Source organism: Musa acuminata, chromosome BXJ2-5 (genome assembly GCF_036884655.1).
Source record: "Musa acuminata AAA Group cultivar baxijiao chromosome BXJ2-5, Cavendish_Baxijiao_AAA, whole genome shotgun sequence".
In the NCBI taxonomy this organism is placed as follows: domain Eukaryota; kingdom Viridiplantae; phylum Streptophyta; class Magnoliopsida; order Zingiberales; family Musaceae; genus Musa; species Musa acuminata.
This window is the reverse complement of record NC_088342.1, coordinates 9,294,024-9,306,215: the sequence shown is the minus strand read 5'-3', so window position 1 is coordinate 9,306,215 and position 12,192 is coordinate 9,294,024. Positions and strand designations below refer to the sequence as shown.

General features: G+C 43.5%; 1 protein-coding gene across 2 annotated transcripts; it reads left to right on the top strand.

Moving 5' to 3' along the window:
- Positions 1-2,434: 2,434 nt before the first annotated feature.
- LOC135612400 (GATA transcription factor 4-like) lies at positions 2,435-11,514 on the top strand. 2 transcript variants are annotated; one of them, XM_065108665.1, is made up of 4 exons: positions 2,435-2,743; positions 2,818-3,006; positions 6,513-10,620; positions 10,712-11,514. In XM_065108665.1, the coding sequence occupies exons 3-4, from the start codon at positions 10,288-10,290 to the stop codon at positions 11,375-11,377; spliced, it is 999 nt and encodes a 332-aa protein (XP_064964737.1). In that variant the 5' UTR covers positions 2,435-2,743; positions 2,818-3,006; positions 6,513-10,287; the 3' UTR covers positions 11,378-11,514. The 2 variants fall into 2 exon arrangements, with proteins under 2 accessions (XP_064964737.1, XP_064964736.1); XM_065108664.1 differs by lacking the exons at positions 2,435-2,743; positions 2,818-3,006 and having other exon boundaries at positions 8,570-9,725; positions 9,802-10,620.
- The last annotated feature ends 678 nt before the right edge of the window (positions 11,515-12,192 follow it).

Sequence of the window (12,192 nt, the reverse complement as noted above, 5' to 3'; positions counted from 1 at the left end):
ACTTTACTGTGGTCCGAGTGAATACCTATCCTGATGCTGCTACCACTGCTGGGGACTGAAATGAGCATCTCACGTCCGACAGCTTTCCAGCTTCTTCCAGTCCATGGTTCTGCAACAGTGGGAAGACAATTACACAAGATCTGTCGTTGGGGACAATGCACAGGAGTGCTTGTTCTTACAGGGGTTGTTCCAAGCCACCCAGAAGCTTGACTTGGGATCCTTATAGCTGTCCTTGGAGGACCACTTGGTGGAGCATCCATCGATGAGCCCATCTTTAAGACAGGAACGTTCCTTTGCTTTTGTAAAGCACCCAGGCCGAACAAAAGGGCAAAGTTTACAGTAGTAATTCTCCGGTATCTATCCTTCTTATAGTGGAAAGATTTCTTTGCCTTCCACCTAAGCTATGAAGGAAAGACCCAATGATAGACTGGGCTCGGTTAGAGTTACCCTGGCCAAGCCCATGCACATCCATGCTCTTGATAAGTCCGAGCTTAGTTAAGAGACCAACATAAATCAAATCGTCTTTATATGGATTATGAGACGTGACAATGGTGATGTATACATGTGCTTTTCTTGACCTCATATTATTATTACAACAAATCTTTCCACCCCACCATAGCAAACTCATTCCTCTCCCTCATTTCTTATCTTCGTCCCTCTGTGAGGTCTTATTGTTTCAATCGTATCGCTTTCGCCTGCTATGGTCACCTTCTTCCCTCCCTCACTTTCGACATTTACCGTTTTGATGTTGTCAATGTCTACAATCTCATCTCCTTCTCTATTCATCATGTCCTTGAATAATCCCTGAATGATATTTTGATCATAACAATGTTCACTCGAAAGAAGAGATGCTGACAATAAAAAACAATAAAAAAGGTATTGCAACGACAAGAAAATGAATGAACAAATGGGAGGCATTATCATCGAGCTAAAATAATTTTTTCAAACAAATATATATATATATATATATATATATATATATATATATATGTATAATCGTAATTGATGGTACCACATGTGGGATCCATTTTGAAATCGACTTCATCCATGCTTCTCGTCCCAATCAATTTACTACTACTCGAGTTTTGTATGACCTTTGAGTCATGCACGGGTTTTTAGATGTCCCTTAAGGAGCAGACAGGAGGACACACTGCATGAAGTGCAACTGTGAGTTGAATTCTCCAGATGGTAAGAGTCATGGATGAACTGCTACGAACTACTTCATCCTATTTCGACATCCATTTCTTGGTTAGAGAGGATCGAAGACTAGCATCGTGTACAGAACTAGCTGTGCATGTGTTTGCTATATCTGAAGAGAGAGATCATATGGTGAGTATAGAAACTTATCCATCTCTCCGAGTCTTAGATAGCAAGTAGTATTAGTAGCTCAGCGCAAGACATCCTTGAGTAGCTTGTACCTGCGGGCCGTTGGCCTGGAAGCAGCAGCACCGCCGCTGCTCTTGCCACGGCCGCGACGACTCTCCTCTCGATCGCTTCTTTGCTCGGCCTTATCGCTGCTGGTTTCAGAAGTACATCCTCCGGTGACCTTCTTCCGATGGATGCCGCGACGTTTAGCTCCGTCTCGCTCTTCTCTTAAGCACCAGTCACAGACTCGAACAGTCTCCGATCCCTCCTCTTCGTAGTAGTTGGTACAGTAGCTGTATGAGTCACATGATACGAATTAGGAATCCAAACAGAGAGAGAGAGAGAGAGAGAGAGAGAGAGAGAGAGAGAGAGAGAGAGAGCATACGAGTGTTGGAAACGGGAGCGGCATCGGATGCACTGGAACAGCTGGTCGGCGAAGCCGATATCACCACACATGGAGCAGACTGTCATAGTGGTATCCATGGCTTACGGTGTTGTAGAGTTTGGCTTCACACACTTACATGAAGAAGAAGAGGAGGGAGAGAGAGAGAGAAGCCGGAGGAAACAAAAGGGAACGGAAGGAAAAGGAAACGAGGAGGAGACGGTGGTCGGAAGCCGACGAAGCTATAAAATTGCAACTCCGAGTCGTCGTCAGCTATGAGAGGATACACATGGCCGGAGCTTAAAAGCCTAAGATTGCGTTGGAACGACGACCATTAGCCTCTGGAAGAGTGCCAATCCGGTTTGCTACCTTCACATCGATCCTCAAAGAGCAGCTGCATGGGCCAAACACACACGTACGAGCAGATAGATTAGAAGATAACACTCATTACCTTTGCCTCCTTTGTGGCCAACTCCTCTCTCTCTCAACGTGCAGGAAAGGGGTTTGGATCCGATCTTATCCGGTTAGTTCCATTCGGTTCATCGGTCAAGTCAAAGTCGAGAATCTTCGTCTGTTAATGGGTCGGGTCAAATTAAAATGAACTTTGTCTCAATTTCCAAAATTCATATACCATGTAAAATGTCGAATCTGGTTTAAGCGGGTCGGATCAGGAAACTTGATCTGCAGGCGCCTCAACCCGATCCGCAGTTGCGTGCACTTCTCTTTACCGCCATTACACCCTAAACGCCCGTCTCCTCTCTCTCTCTCTCTCTCTCTCACGGGGCGAAACCCTAACCCCGATCGATCCTTTCCCTCGATTGCCTCATTATTTCTAATGGCGACGAGTTGCGTGAGATCCCTGAGTCGCCGGATTCCTCTCTCTTCCCTCGGACAAGTCGGCGTTAGATCCAGAGCTGCCGCGGCTCCGTCTTCTTGTTCCCTCCACGCCTTCGCCGCCGCTCCTTGTACGATTCGCCGGTTCTCGTCCCTCTCTAGGTGGGCTCTTCTATTGGTACCAGTGGTTTTTTTATCCGTCTCTTAGCTGATATTTCTTTCTCGTTTGGATGAAGGATTCCTGTCGAATTGGGGTGCTACGGGGGCTCTCTGCTCCCGTTACACAGCGCGGTGGCGGCGGCTAGGTTGACGTCGCGTCTGAGCACGACGTCCCGCGGAGGCCGCGTTCTCTCTCAGGGTACCCTCTGCCGCACCTATCCCGGACTCTAGTGCTGTTGTTGTTCCGTCAGTTTTTCGAGTTATCAGTGAGTAGCTTTGCTCCGATCGTTTAATTGTTTTCCATCGAAGATTCTTGCCTTTGGTTGTGAATCATGTAGAATTTTTTCCGTCGTACACTATCGTTTGATATGTTGGATTTGACTTGAACGTTTCTATGGATGGATTGTTACAATCTGAGATAGAATTGGCCTCTGTATTTATCGGTTAGATTTAAAACCTAAAGAAAGTTGTTGAGCTATTTGATCTTTTCTGATTTGGGATGGGAGCTGTTATGCGAATAAATATTCGCGAGCTTATGAGCCTTTAGAACTTTTGATTATAGTTAAGTCTGAATGTTAGAAGTCACTAACCTTATGAGTGAAATTTACGTTAAATATATTTTATTTTAATTCTAGTTAAGACTTTTAAGTTTTATTAATCGTTAACCATATGAGTGAAATTTGCCTGAGGTAGATTTTGTTCCAGAATAAGAAAAATAAATTTGAAGAAGCACCCTCTTCCTTAATAATATATCGTTGAATTGTCACGGACTTAGCTGGTTTTACCTAAGTCGTGCAGTACCCTTGTGTGTCCGTCCGCAACGGTCAGCCTTCCCGAAACCTCCTATGATTCCTTAGGACCTACAAAAGAGAAAACAAGTTAGAGAAAACGCCTCACTCGGGATCCACAAACAAACATTTCAGGAAACACTTCATAGACAATGCAAATTACAAATAGACTTTACAAGCTCTGAACGGTTGGACAACAAAATGTCAAAATGATCCACTACAGACCGAATATCTCTCATAAGTGTCCACATGACACAATCTTTATTTACAAATCTAAAACGGTCATCATACCTAACTAAAATGGGGTTGTTAAGTCTTCAACCGTCCCTCTACATGCTGTACAAAGCATGAACAAACCAAAAGACAAGGACATACATAAGTATTACATTAAACATCCTGTTTAGAATTTTGTCCAAAATGATATCACATATGGTGTAAATGTTAACAAAAATGCAACCAATGCTATTATCGTGGTGCCAGTTAACATATTTTACATCTGTTATTGTAGAGCGGAAGTTTGGTAAAAAGTTTTTTACCAATGGCTGTTTCATAGAGCAAAACTTTTGGAATGAGATATATAAGTTTGTTATCTATGTACAAATTTTAGTCCTACAGGAGTTGGAGAAGGGAAACTTCAGGTGTAGTGGTCTAAAATGTGTTGCATTTTCTTCGATCATTCTCTAATAGTTGTGGGCCTATTAGGCGAAGTTATACTGTGGTTGAATGTTAAATTTTTCGCCAAGTCATAGGACAATTTACCTGTCTTTTGTCTGTGACTGTTAACAGCTTATGCATGGCTAACAAGATCAAAAAGTTCTGAAGCTTTAAAAGATTTATAAAGTGAAATATGTAACCTATAACAAGAGACGTATAAGGCTCTTAGTGTTTATTTTAGTTGGGTTTTTTTTAGTTCAGTTGTTACTAGCATTCAATTTTGCTAAAATTTGGGAAGTGGAGTTCTTTTCGTAGATGGCTGTTATTGGAGCTTATAAAGAATCCGTTGGCATCCCCTTATTAAGTGGTTTTTTATAGTGATGCATAATCAACAACGTTTAGAGCCTTTCTCAATGTTTGATTATGTTCTTTCTTGAGTGTCACATTTAAGAATCCACAGGGGAGCAGTTTCAGTTCACTGTTTCCTGTCTCTTGCCAACATCATATTTCTTCAGTGTCACTATGCTCTTAATATATTCATTTTGTTTCTTTGTAATCGCAAAATAGATTTAAGATAGTGATAGCTTATCTACTCTGAATACATGTGGCCACTAGTATGTTTCATGCAAGTAATTGATTTCCCTTAGTTGCATTTCGTTAGTAATTGATTAATTATTTCAATAAGATCCTCTGCTAATACAAGTTTAATGAGTAGAGACTTTTAATTATGATCACATAAAGTAAAATGATGTGCTTTGTGTTTTCATCAAGTTGATAATTGTGTCTTAAAATTCTCAAAGATTTATATTTTATACGGAGGACAGACCAAGGGAAAATTGTCATTGTTTTCAAAGATAATTCTGTTTTCATCAGCCATTATAGCAGCACACAGCCTCGAAAGGATGTTATGGCCTAAAATTTATCATTGTTATTTGTTCCTAGTGATGCTCGCCTGAAACACCATTGCTTCAGGGAAATAGAGAGCAGCTTTTATTGTAAGAAGAACTTGATGATTCTCTTGCATTCTGACATGCATCCTTATTTGAAATTTGTTTGGAAAAGAAAACTTGATACTTTAATTAAGGCACCAAAACGAAAGAAGGAAAGGGAATGGACCAATCAGATTTTCTACAATGACTGTGAAACAATTTGGACCACTCATTTAAAAGGACAGAGAAACTAAATGAAGAATGACCATTAAGATTTAGAAAAAGAAGGTTGGATCACAAGATCGAAATCATTAGAGAGATATGTTAAAATTTGGATGATTTTAAATCATGCAGTTTGTTGCTTATTCCTTGTGGTTTGAGTAATGATATCTGACTTCTATAATAATGAAGTTGAATCAATTGTAAGGCAGACGAGAAGTTAGTGACTAATATGACTTGGTGTGGTGATGTGTGGTTGAAATTTAGCTACTTGTTGTTCTTAAGCCTTGGTACAAAAAGACTTACCTTCATGAATTGGATAGCTAGTTGAAAATGTGACTGTGGTTGATGTTTGGCAGCAGCTTAAGCTTGCTGGAGTTATTTAAAGAAAGTAATGTCATCATGTGCAATTTTGTATTATGGACTTATAGTGGCCCTTGTCACTTAGATGTTTATTATGACCATTACTCTTATCCTGGATAGCTGGGTTTTTTTAATTTTGAAATGGTTAGGCCCACTGGATATATGTGATGCTTATAGAAGCTTTAGTTTAAAACTGATGGTAGAATCAGGATCATTCCTGTGCGTATTCATGGTTTATGTAAAAGATTTAATAAATACAGAATCTAGGACTATATGCAGCTTATCTACTTTCCACACCAGAAAGCTTTCTGAGAAAATTGACTAAAACTGTGCCTGTGCCTGTGCCTTTAGCAATACTAAAACTGCATTTGAAACGATATGAGTGACTTCTTAAATTGACTATACCTTAAATGTATCAGTAAATATATTTTTGCTTAAGACAACAATAAGATAGCTAGACTCAGGTTTTCGTGCAATACATATATTGAAGAATGGCGTTGTATCTCCTCATCGTTTGGAAATGTTAATAAGTTTGTTTCGATTTCATCAACTAGGACAGTTTAGAGGATAATGAAATTGTCCTTTTTCCAGATCACAACGATGGTACGTGAAGCATTTTGCTTCATCCTTTTGCTATTTCTAGAGGTTGGTCCATACTTTTTTTCTGCAATATGCTTTCTTTTGCAATGATACCTTTATGAATTGCTGCTTCATCCTTCTGTTAATAGGACTGCTTTGGTATTCTTCATCTTTCTTGTGGGGTATAACTTGAATATTCTTCTTTCTTAATGACTTGGTCCACTTTTATTGTTGATCCAGAGATGGGTCTTTCTGTTCGAAGGTGATACTTGAAGGCCGACCATCATTGAAGTCTCTTTACTTACTAATGGAGGTGGCCGAATTTGTAGAACTGCACTGCCTATCATGTAAGCAGAAATTACTTTGTTCCTATCTGTACTTTATTTCTGCAATTATTCACAAAGCATCAATTTGTCGTTAAATTCTTCAGCCTTTACGGAACAAAGGATATTTTTGATAATTGCTTAATGCATGGTTTCTCATTTTATATTAAATATTAATTTTCTGTTGGGCTTTCTCTTCCATGATGATATTGATAGTCCACTTTTTATTGATCTGCCTTAGCTTGTAAATTCTTCTACTTAGGCATAGGTTTCGTAGGGAAATTAAAGGACAAACTGGTGGAAACCTGAAACATAAATAGAGGTTTCAGTATTTTATTTACTACTGAAGATCCAGCACCTGGCAAAAAGAGCCATGATGTAGTTAAGCTAGTTGAAGAATAATTGAAAACTAAGCATTGCAAATAGGAGATAGGACTAAAGATCAAACTTTTAGTTATCGACATCAGTTCTTCCTATCTGTCCCACTTAAAGTATGAATTCTACCCCTTTTTTTTGCACCTTCGGAAAGCTGCATTCATGAGGCTAAGGTGGAATGAGTTAGGCACTTGTTTTATAATCTGATCTACTATTGTGGCTGCAATCTTTTCTAAAATATAGCATAGTTTTCTAAGGGCAATCCTTGACACAATGCTAAGGTTGCTCCTTTAATAAGACTTGATCAAATTCGAGTTACGGAAGTAACATGTTTGCAGATGCCCTTGTTAGGGTCATTTGTTTGATCGGTTATCAAATGAGTCGCCTAGTATAAAAATACCAAAATGCTTGAACATATTCAATGTCTATTTGTTATAATAAGCAATATGTTTGTGTGTGACCACAGTTAGTTCAGGGGGGCACATCTGTTTTGCTGCTGCTGCTCTCGGATGAAACTAGACACTGGTACCAACTTTAGCACCCTGAATAGAGTGAGTTGCCTGTTTCATCCTTTGAATCCATCTGAGCTTTACCTGTAAATCAAGTTTGTTATGATCTCATGCGCGAAGCATGCATACCACAGTAAAATAACAAAAATACATGAAAACAGTTAAGAATTCTATTGATTCTGTCCAAGGTTAATTGATCTGGAAGGAGCAGATGCAAAGAGTGTTAGTGTTTTTCTTTGTTAAGAGTGCTAGAAAGTTATCTTGAAGAATGGAATTTTCTGATCTTTCTTTGACCCTTTCTCATATATTTTACTGAGGAGTAAACGTAGCATAATGTGCTGTACGTATGATGTCTGCTGTAGCCATGTTGGTCAAAGGGGATGCATTACTTGGATGTGATGATCCGTGAACAGCTATTGACGTACAAAGCTTATTAACCAATCGGGTCATAATGGATGGAGATAGCAGGATGGCCAAAGAGAGAGGGAGATTAATTGTAGGATGTCCGAGGCATCGAAAGTGGTGTTTGATTTCAGTCAAAAGCCAGCTAAGCCTTAAATTCTTTTCCCCATTACTATCTGGCTTCGATTGAAGTTAAATAACGGTGGTATGACTTTGATGGGTAGTAGTACCAAATGCGCACAAGCATTGCTTGGAATTGTGCGTGCACAATGGTAAGACTAGCGACCTTAGAATGAGGTCACCTGCGTCTAGAAACTAGCCTCTTGTATTTTTTTTTTTTTTTTTTTTGTAGTCTTTTTGTTCTCATTGCTTGACCTCTCTACCTTGCGTCCAGCCATAAGCCATAATTTGGTGAAAAAGGTAGACGTCTAAAAATGAGCACTAAAGTCAGTCTCGATAGCTATTAGTTTTCTTCTATCAGGGAGAAAATTATTGTTGGCTACCTACTACTAGTCATCAATATTTAGTCAATATCTGGTGGAACCGTTTCTGATGGATTTGCGGTGCAAGCACATCAAAATCTAATGTTTGCTTGTCGGCGAGAGAGCCTGCCTTCTCCATCCTTGTGTTTTAGTTGGCCATTGCTAATGCAGATGAGAAGCAACACCCCCGCGACTCACATGCAAAAAAAAAAAAAAAAAAACGGAAAAGAGAAGAAAGAGAAAATAAGGTAGAAAAACCTGACGAGAGCCACGTGCCGGTGGTGGGAGAAATGTGGTAGTGGGGCGCGAGGGACCCACGGGGGGAGTTGCAAAGGCTTTCCGCCGACACCTACGCTCGCGAGTGCCCTCATCCGCGGAGCACCCCCCACTCTCACCGAAACGCGTCGCCGTCCCCGCCCGATCGCGGATTAAGCGGAGCGGTGGGAACGATTCATGTAAACACAGCGCTAATGACCACAATTAAAACGAGAAGAGTAGGAAAGAATTGGGCTGGCGTTCGTTCACGTGCATGAGTCATCGGAGACCACGAGCGAGCACGTGCGATGTGGCGGTGGTGGGTGGGTGCGGGATTCCCCCCTCGCATCGGGATCCTCATCGCCCTCACGTGATTCGATGCCCTCGTCTCCGACTTTCTATTCGGCAGCCACGGCGCCTTCCTCATCAGGACCCGGTAAACAACTACGACAACATCCAGCGGGCCACGCTGGATCCGACGGCTCAGGATCCACATGAAGAAACAAGAAAAGTACCCGGTCCTTGGGCCGCATGGGTAGCGCGCGTACAGCTGGCGCCCGACGCCTCCGCTCGTGAGCGTGAGGGTGAGTGCAACACTGTGTGTGGTCGCCGGGGGGAGACTCCAGCCGCATGATGGGTGGGGGTCTCGTCAGAGATTTCACAGCTGTATCCAGTTGTCTCGGCGTCGGTATGTTTCTCTTGGCCTTTTTGTCTTCTTTTCTATTATTTACCTACGTCAACATGATGATAACAGTTACAAGGGGGGACTCAGAGGTGCGCCGGTGGTCCACACGGCGTCCGACACTGCATGTCTTAGTGACCGCTCGCCTCACCGCGGTAATCGCCACCTGCGTCCTCATCAACCACGGCACATGCCGAATAGCAAACAGGTATTCTGCCCGGTGTATAGTTGGGGCACGACGCCTCAAGAGGTCCGGCACCTCGTTGTCCAATGCGCAGCGCCTGCGGCTGTCCAATGGGACGCAGTGAATCCTCGTGTGCTGGTGCAGCGGTAGCCGAATGCCGGAGGCGCACGGCCACGGTAACTGTACAGTGCCAGACGTACGGGTAAATCGTAGTTTCACTACGTGCCCACAGAAAGAGAAGGTAACGTAACTAGAAACTCTCTGTTCCCGCACATCCACACGCAAATCGAGTCCATGGTCTAACCAGGTGGAGTTAGTTTTATCGGCAGTTAAAATGTCGATGACAAAACAGTCAACGATGGAGATAATTCACGTCAAGCTAATATGCCAAACTCACATGGGAGAGGGATAAATACGAGGGGGTTGAAAAGTAACAGAAGACTTGGAGAGAGGAGAGGGAGGTAGATGAGGGTGAGGGATGCACGTAGTGCATGAAGCCACAACCTCTTTCAATGTGCTCTCCCCCTTCCCCACCCCCTCTCAGTCCGAGCGCCTCGTTACTTCCACAACGGCATTGATATTATTATCATTATTGGTCTCATCATGGCCACCTCCATTATTTGTAGCAATGTTGCAAATTTGTGAATGCCGTCTTGACCTCAATTCCCACCTCCATTTCTTCTCCTTCCTCTAGCTCTCGCTCTCGCTCGCTCACTCTCTCTCCACCCACCCTCACTGGGAACAGAACTAGACTGGGAGCTCGGAGTACCATAGTCCTTCGGTACGACTCTCTTTGCCTTCTGATGGCTCCGGAGTGGGAGATGGCAATGATGGGAATTGGAGCTTGCTATTCTATAAGCTCAGCGGCTGTTGCACCACTTACCAGCACCAGCGCTACTCCCACTTCGCCTGCTTACCTCTACGGTCCAGTTCCGCCCACCGCCGACGCCGGTCTCTGCGTCGATGACCTCCTCGACTTCTCCCATCATGATCTCTTCCCTCCTGTTGCCACCGACACCCTTTTCTACGCTACCACGACGGTGGAGCCGTCGTTGACCACCGGGGGCAGTACGCTATCAGAGGAGACGTTCTCTGTTTTCCGATCTCAGCAAACCTCCTCCGACCTTTACATTCCAGTGAGTACTCCACGAGAGCTCGGAATAAGACTTCGACACGCTTCCTTTTGGTAAAGAAGGGGTACTTAAAGCTTTATTTACTATTGTGCAGCACTGCGAGGACGCAGCAGAGCTGGAGTGGCTGTCCAAGTTTGTGGAGGATTCCTTCTCCGACGTGCCTTACGAGACCGGCGCAGGCATAATAACGCCTCGGGTGGAGCAGTCGGCCAACGGCCCTAGAGCTCGGAGCAAGCGCTCGAGCGCCGCTACTGGTGCGGTAGCGGCCGAAGCTTGGTCCTCAATGGTGGCGCCATTACAGCCACCAGCTCAGAACTCGCCTTCGTCTTCGTCTTCTTCGTCCTCCTCCGAGTTCTCGATGCCCAAGCCAAAGGGGAACGGTGGCGACAACATCAATAGGAGCAACAGAGGAAAGAAGGGCGTTAGCGGAGGAGGAAGAAGCGCGGGGATGGAAGGCGGGGCGGCGCGGCGATGCACGCACTGCGCGTCGGAGAAGACGCCGCAGTGGCGGACGGGGCCGCTGGGGCCCAAGACGCTGTGCAACGCATGCGGGGTGAGGTACAAGTCCGGGAGGCTCGTGGCGGAATACCGCCCGGCGGCAAGCCCCACCTTTGTTCTCACGCAGCACTCCAACTCCCACCGCAAGGTGATGGAGCTCCGCCGCCAGAAGGAGCTGCTGCTCCGTCGCCATCACCAGGAGAACCACCCCTCCTCTTCCGCTCAGCCGGAGCTGCTGTTAGGCGACTACGGGGCTTGCTAAGCTGCAACCGACGCTGCCGTCGCAGGCCGACAGTCCCTTCCACCTCTCAAGTACAACTCTCGTTTGTTTCTAATTCTTCCTTGAACTCTCCACAAATCGTACGGTTAAGATCTTAGCAATCTCCTTTCTTTTATGGATATCTTTTCCTAATTTAATCTACCATTCTGGGTGGGATAAAACAACCAATGGTGGAATTCTGCGGAAGAATATGTGAAAGTACGTTCAAAGAAGAAACAGCAAGGATAGTAAAAAAAAAAAAAAAACGTAAATAAAACGGGAAGGGAAAGAACTATACATCTTGACATGGCGCCCCGACGACGATTTGCCAGTTCTAAATCGTATCGGACTCGATCCTGAACAGTTTCAACCAGAATCGAAACAGTCGATTCCGAAACAGAAATCGTCGGTTCTGAAACAGAAACCATTATCGATTCTGCAATCAAAACAGAAATCATCTCAATTGTTAAAAGTTTAGAACACTGTCCAGTTTTCATGCTATCCACCTACTCCTATGTTCCCCAGTCAAAGTACTCCTAAATTCTCATTTATGTGCTACACTCGATCTTCACTGAGCAAAACACAAATGGGATGAAAACACAGTTTTCTTGCTGTTTTCTGCACACAGCTGCAGATTTCGCTTCTCTGAAAGACAAATGAGAAATTTGTGTAGAATTTATATCACAAAGTTAAGCTAAATAGTTGTGGGGGATGATTTTTTTCACCATTATATTGGCCACATCATATGGAGGCAACCAGTTCTATTCTTTGCTGGATATGCCAATACACTTTCATTGATGATCAATAACCACACTAGA

Coding starts and splice junctions, on each gene's coding strand:
- LOC135612400 (XM_065108665.1), top strand. CDS start 10,288: ATGGCTCCGGAGTGGGAGATGGCAATGATGGGAATTGGAGCTTGCTAT. Junction 10,621..10,711: donor CCTCCGACCTTTACATTCCA/GTGAGTACTCCA, acceptor ACTATTGTGCAG/CACTGCGAGGACGCAGCAGA.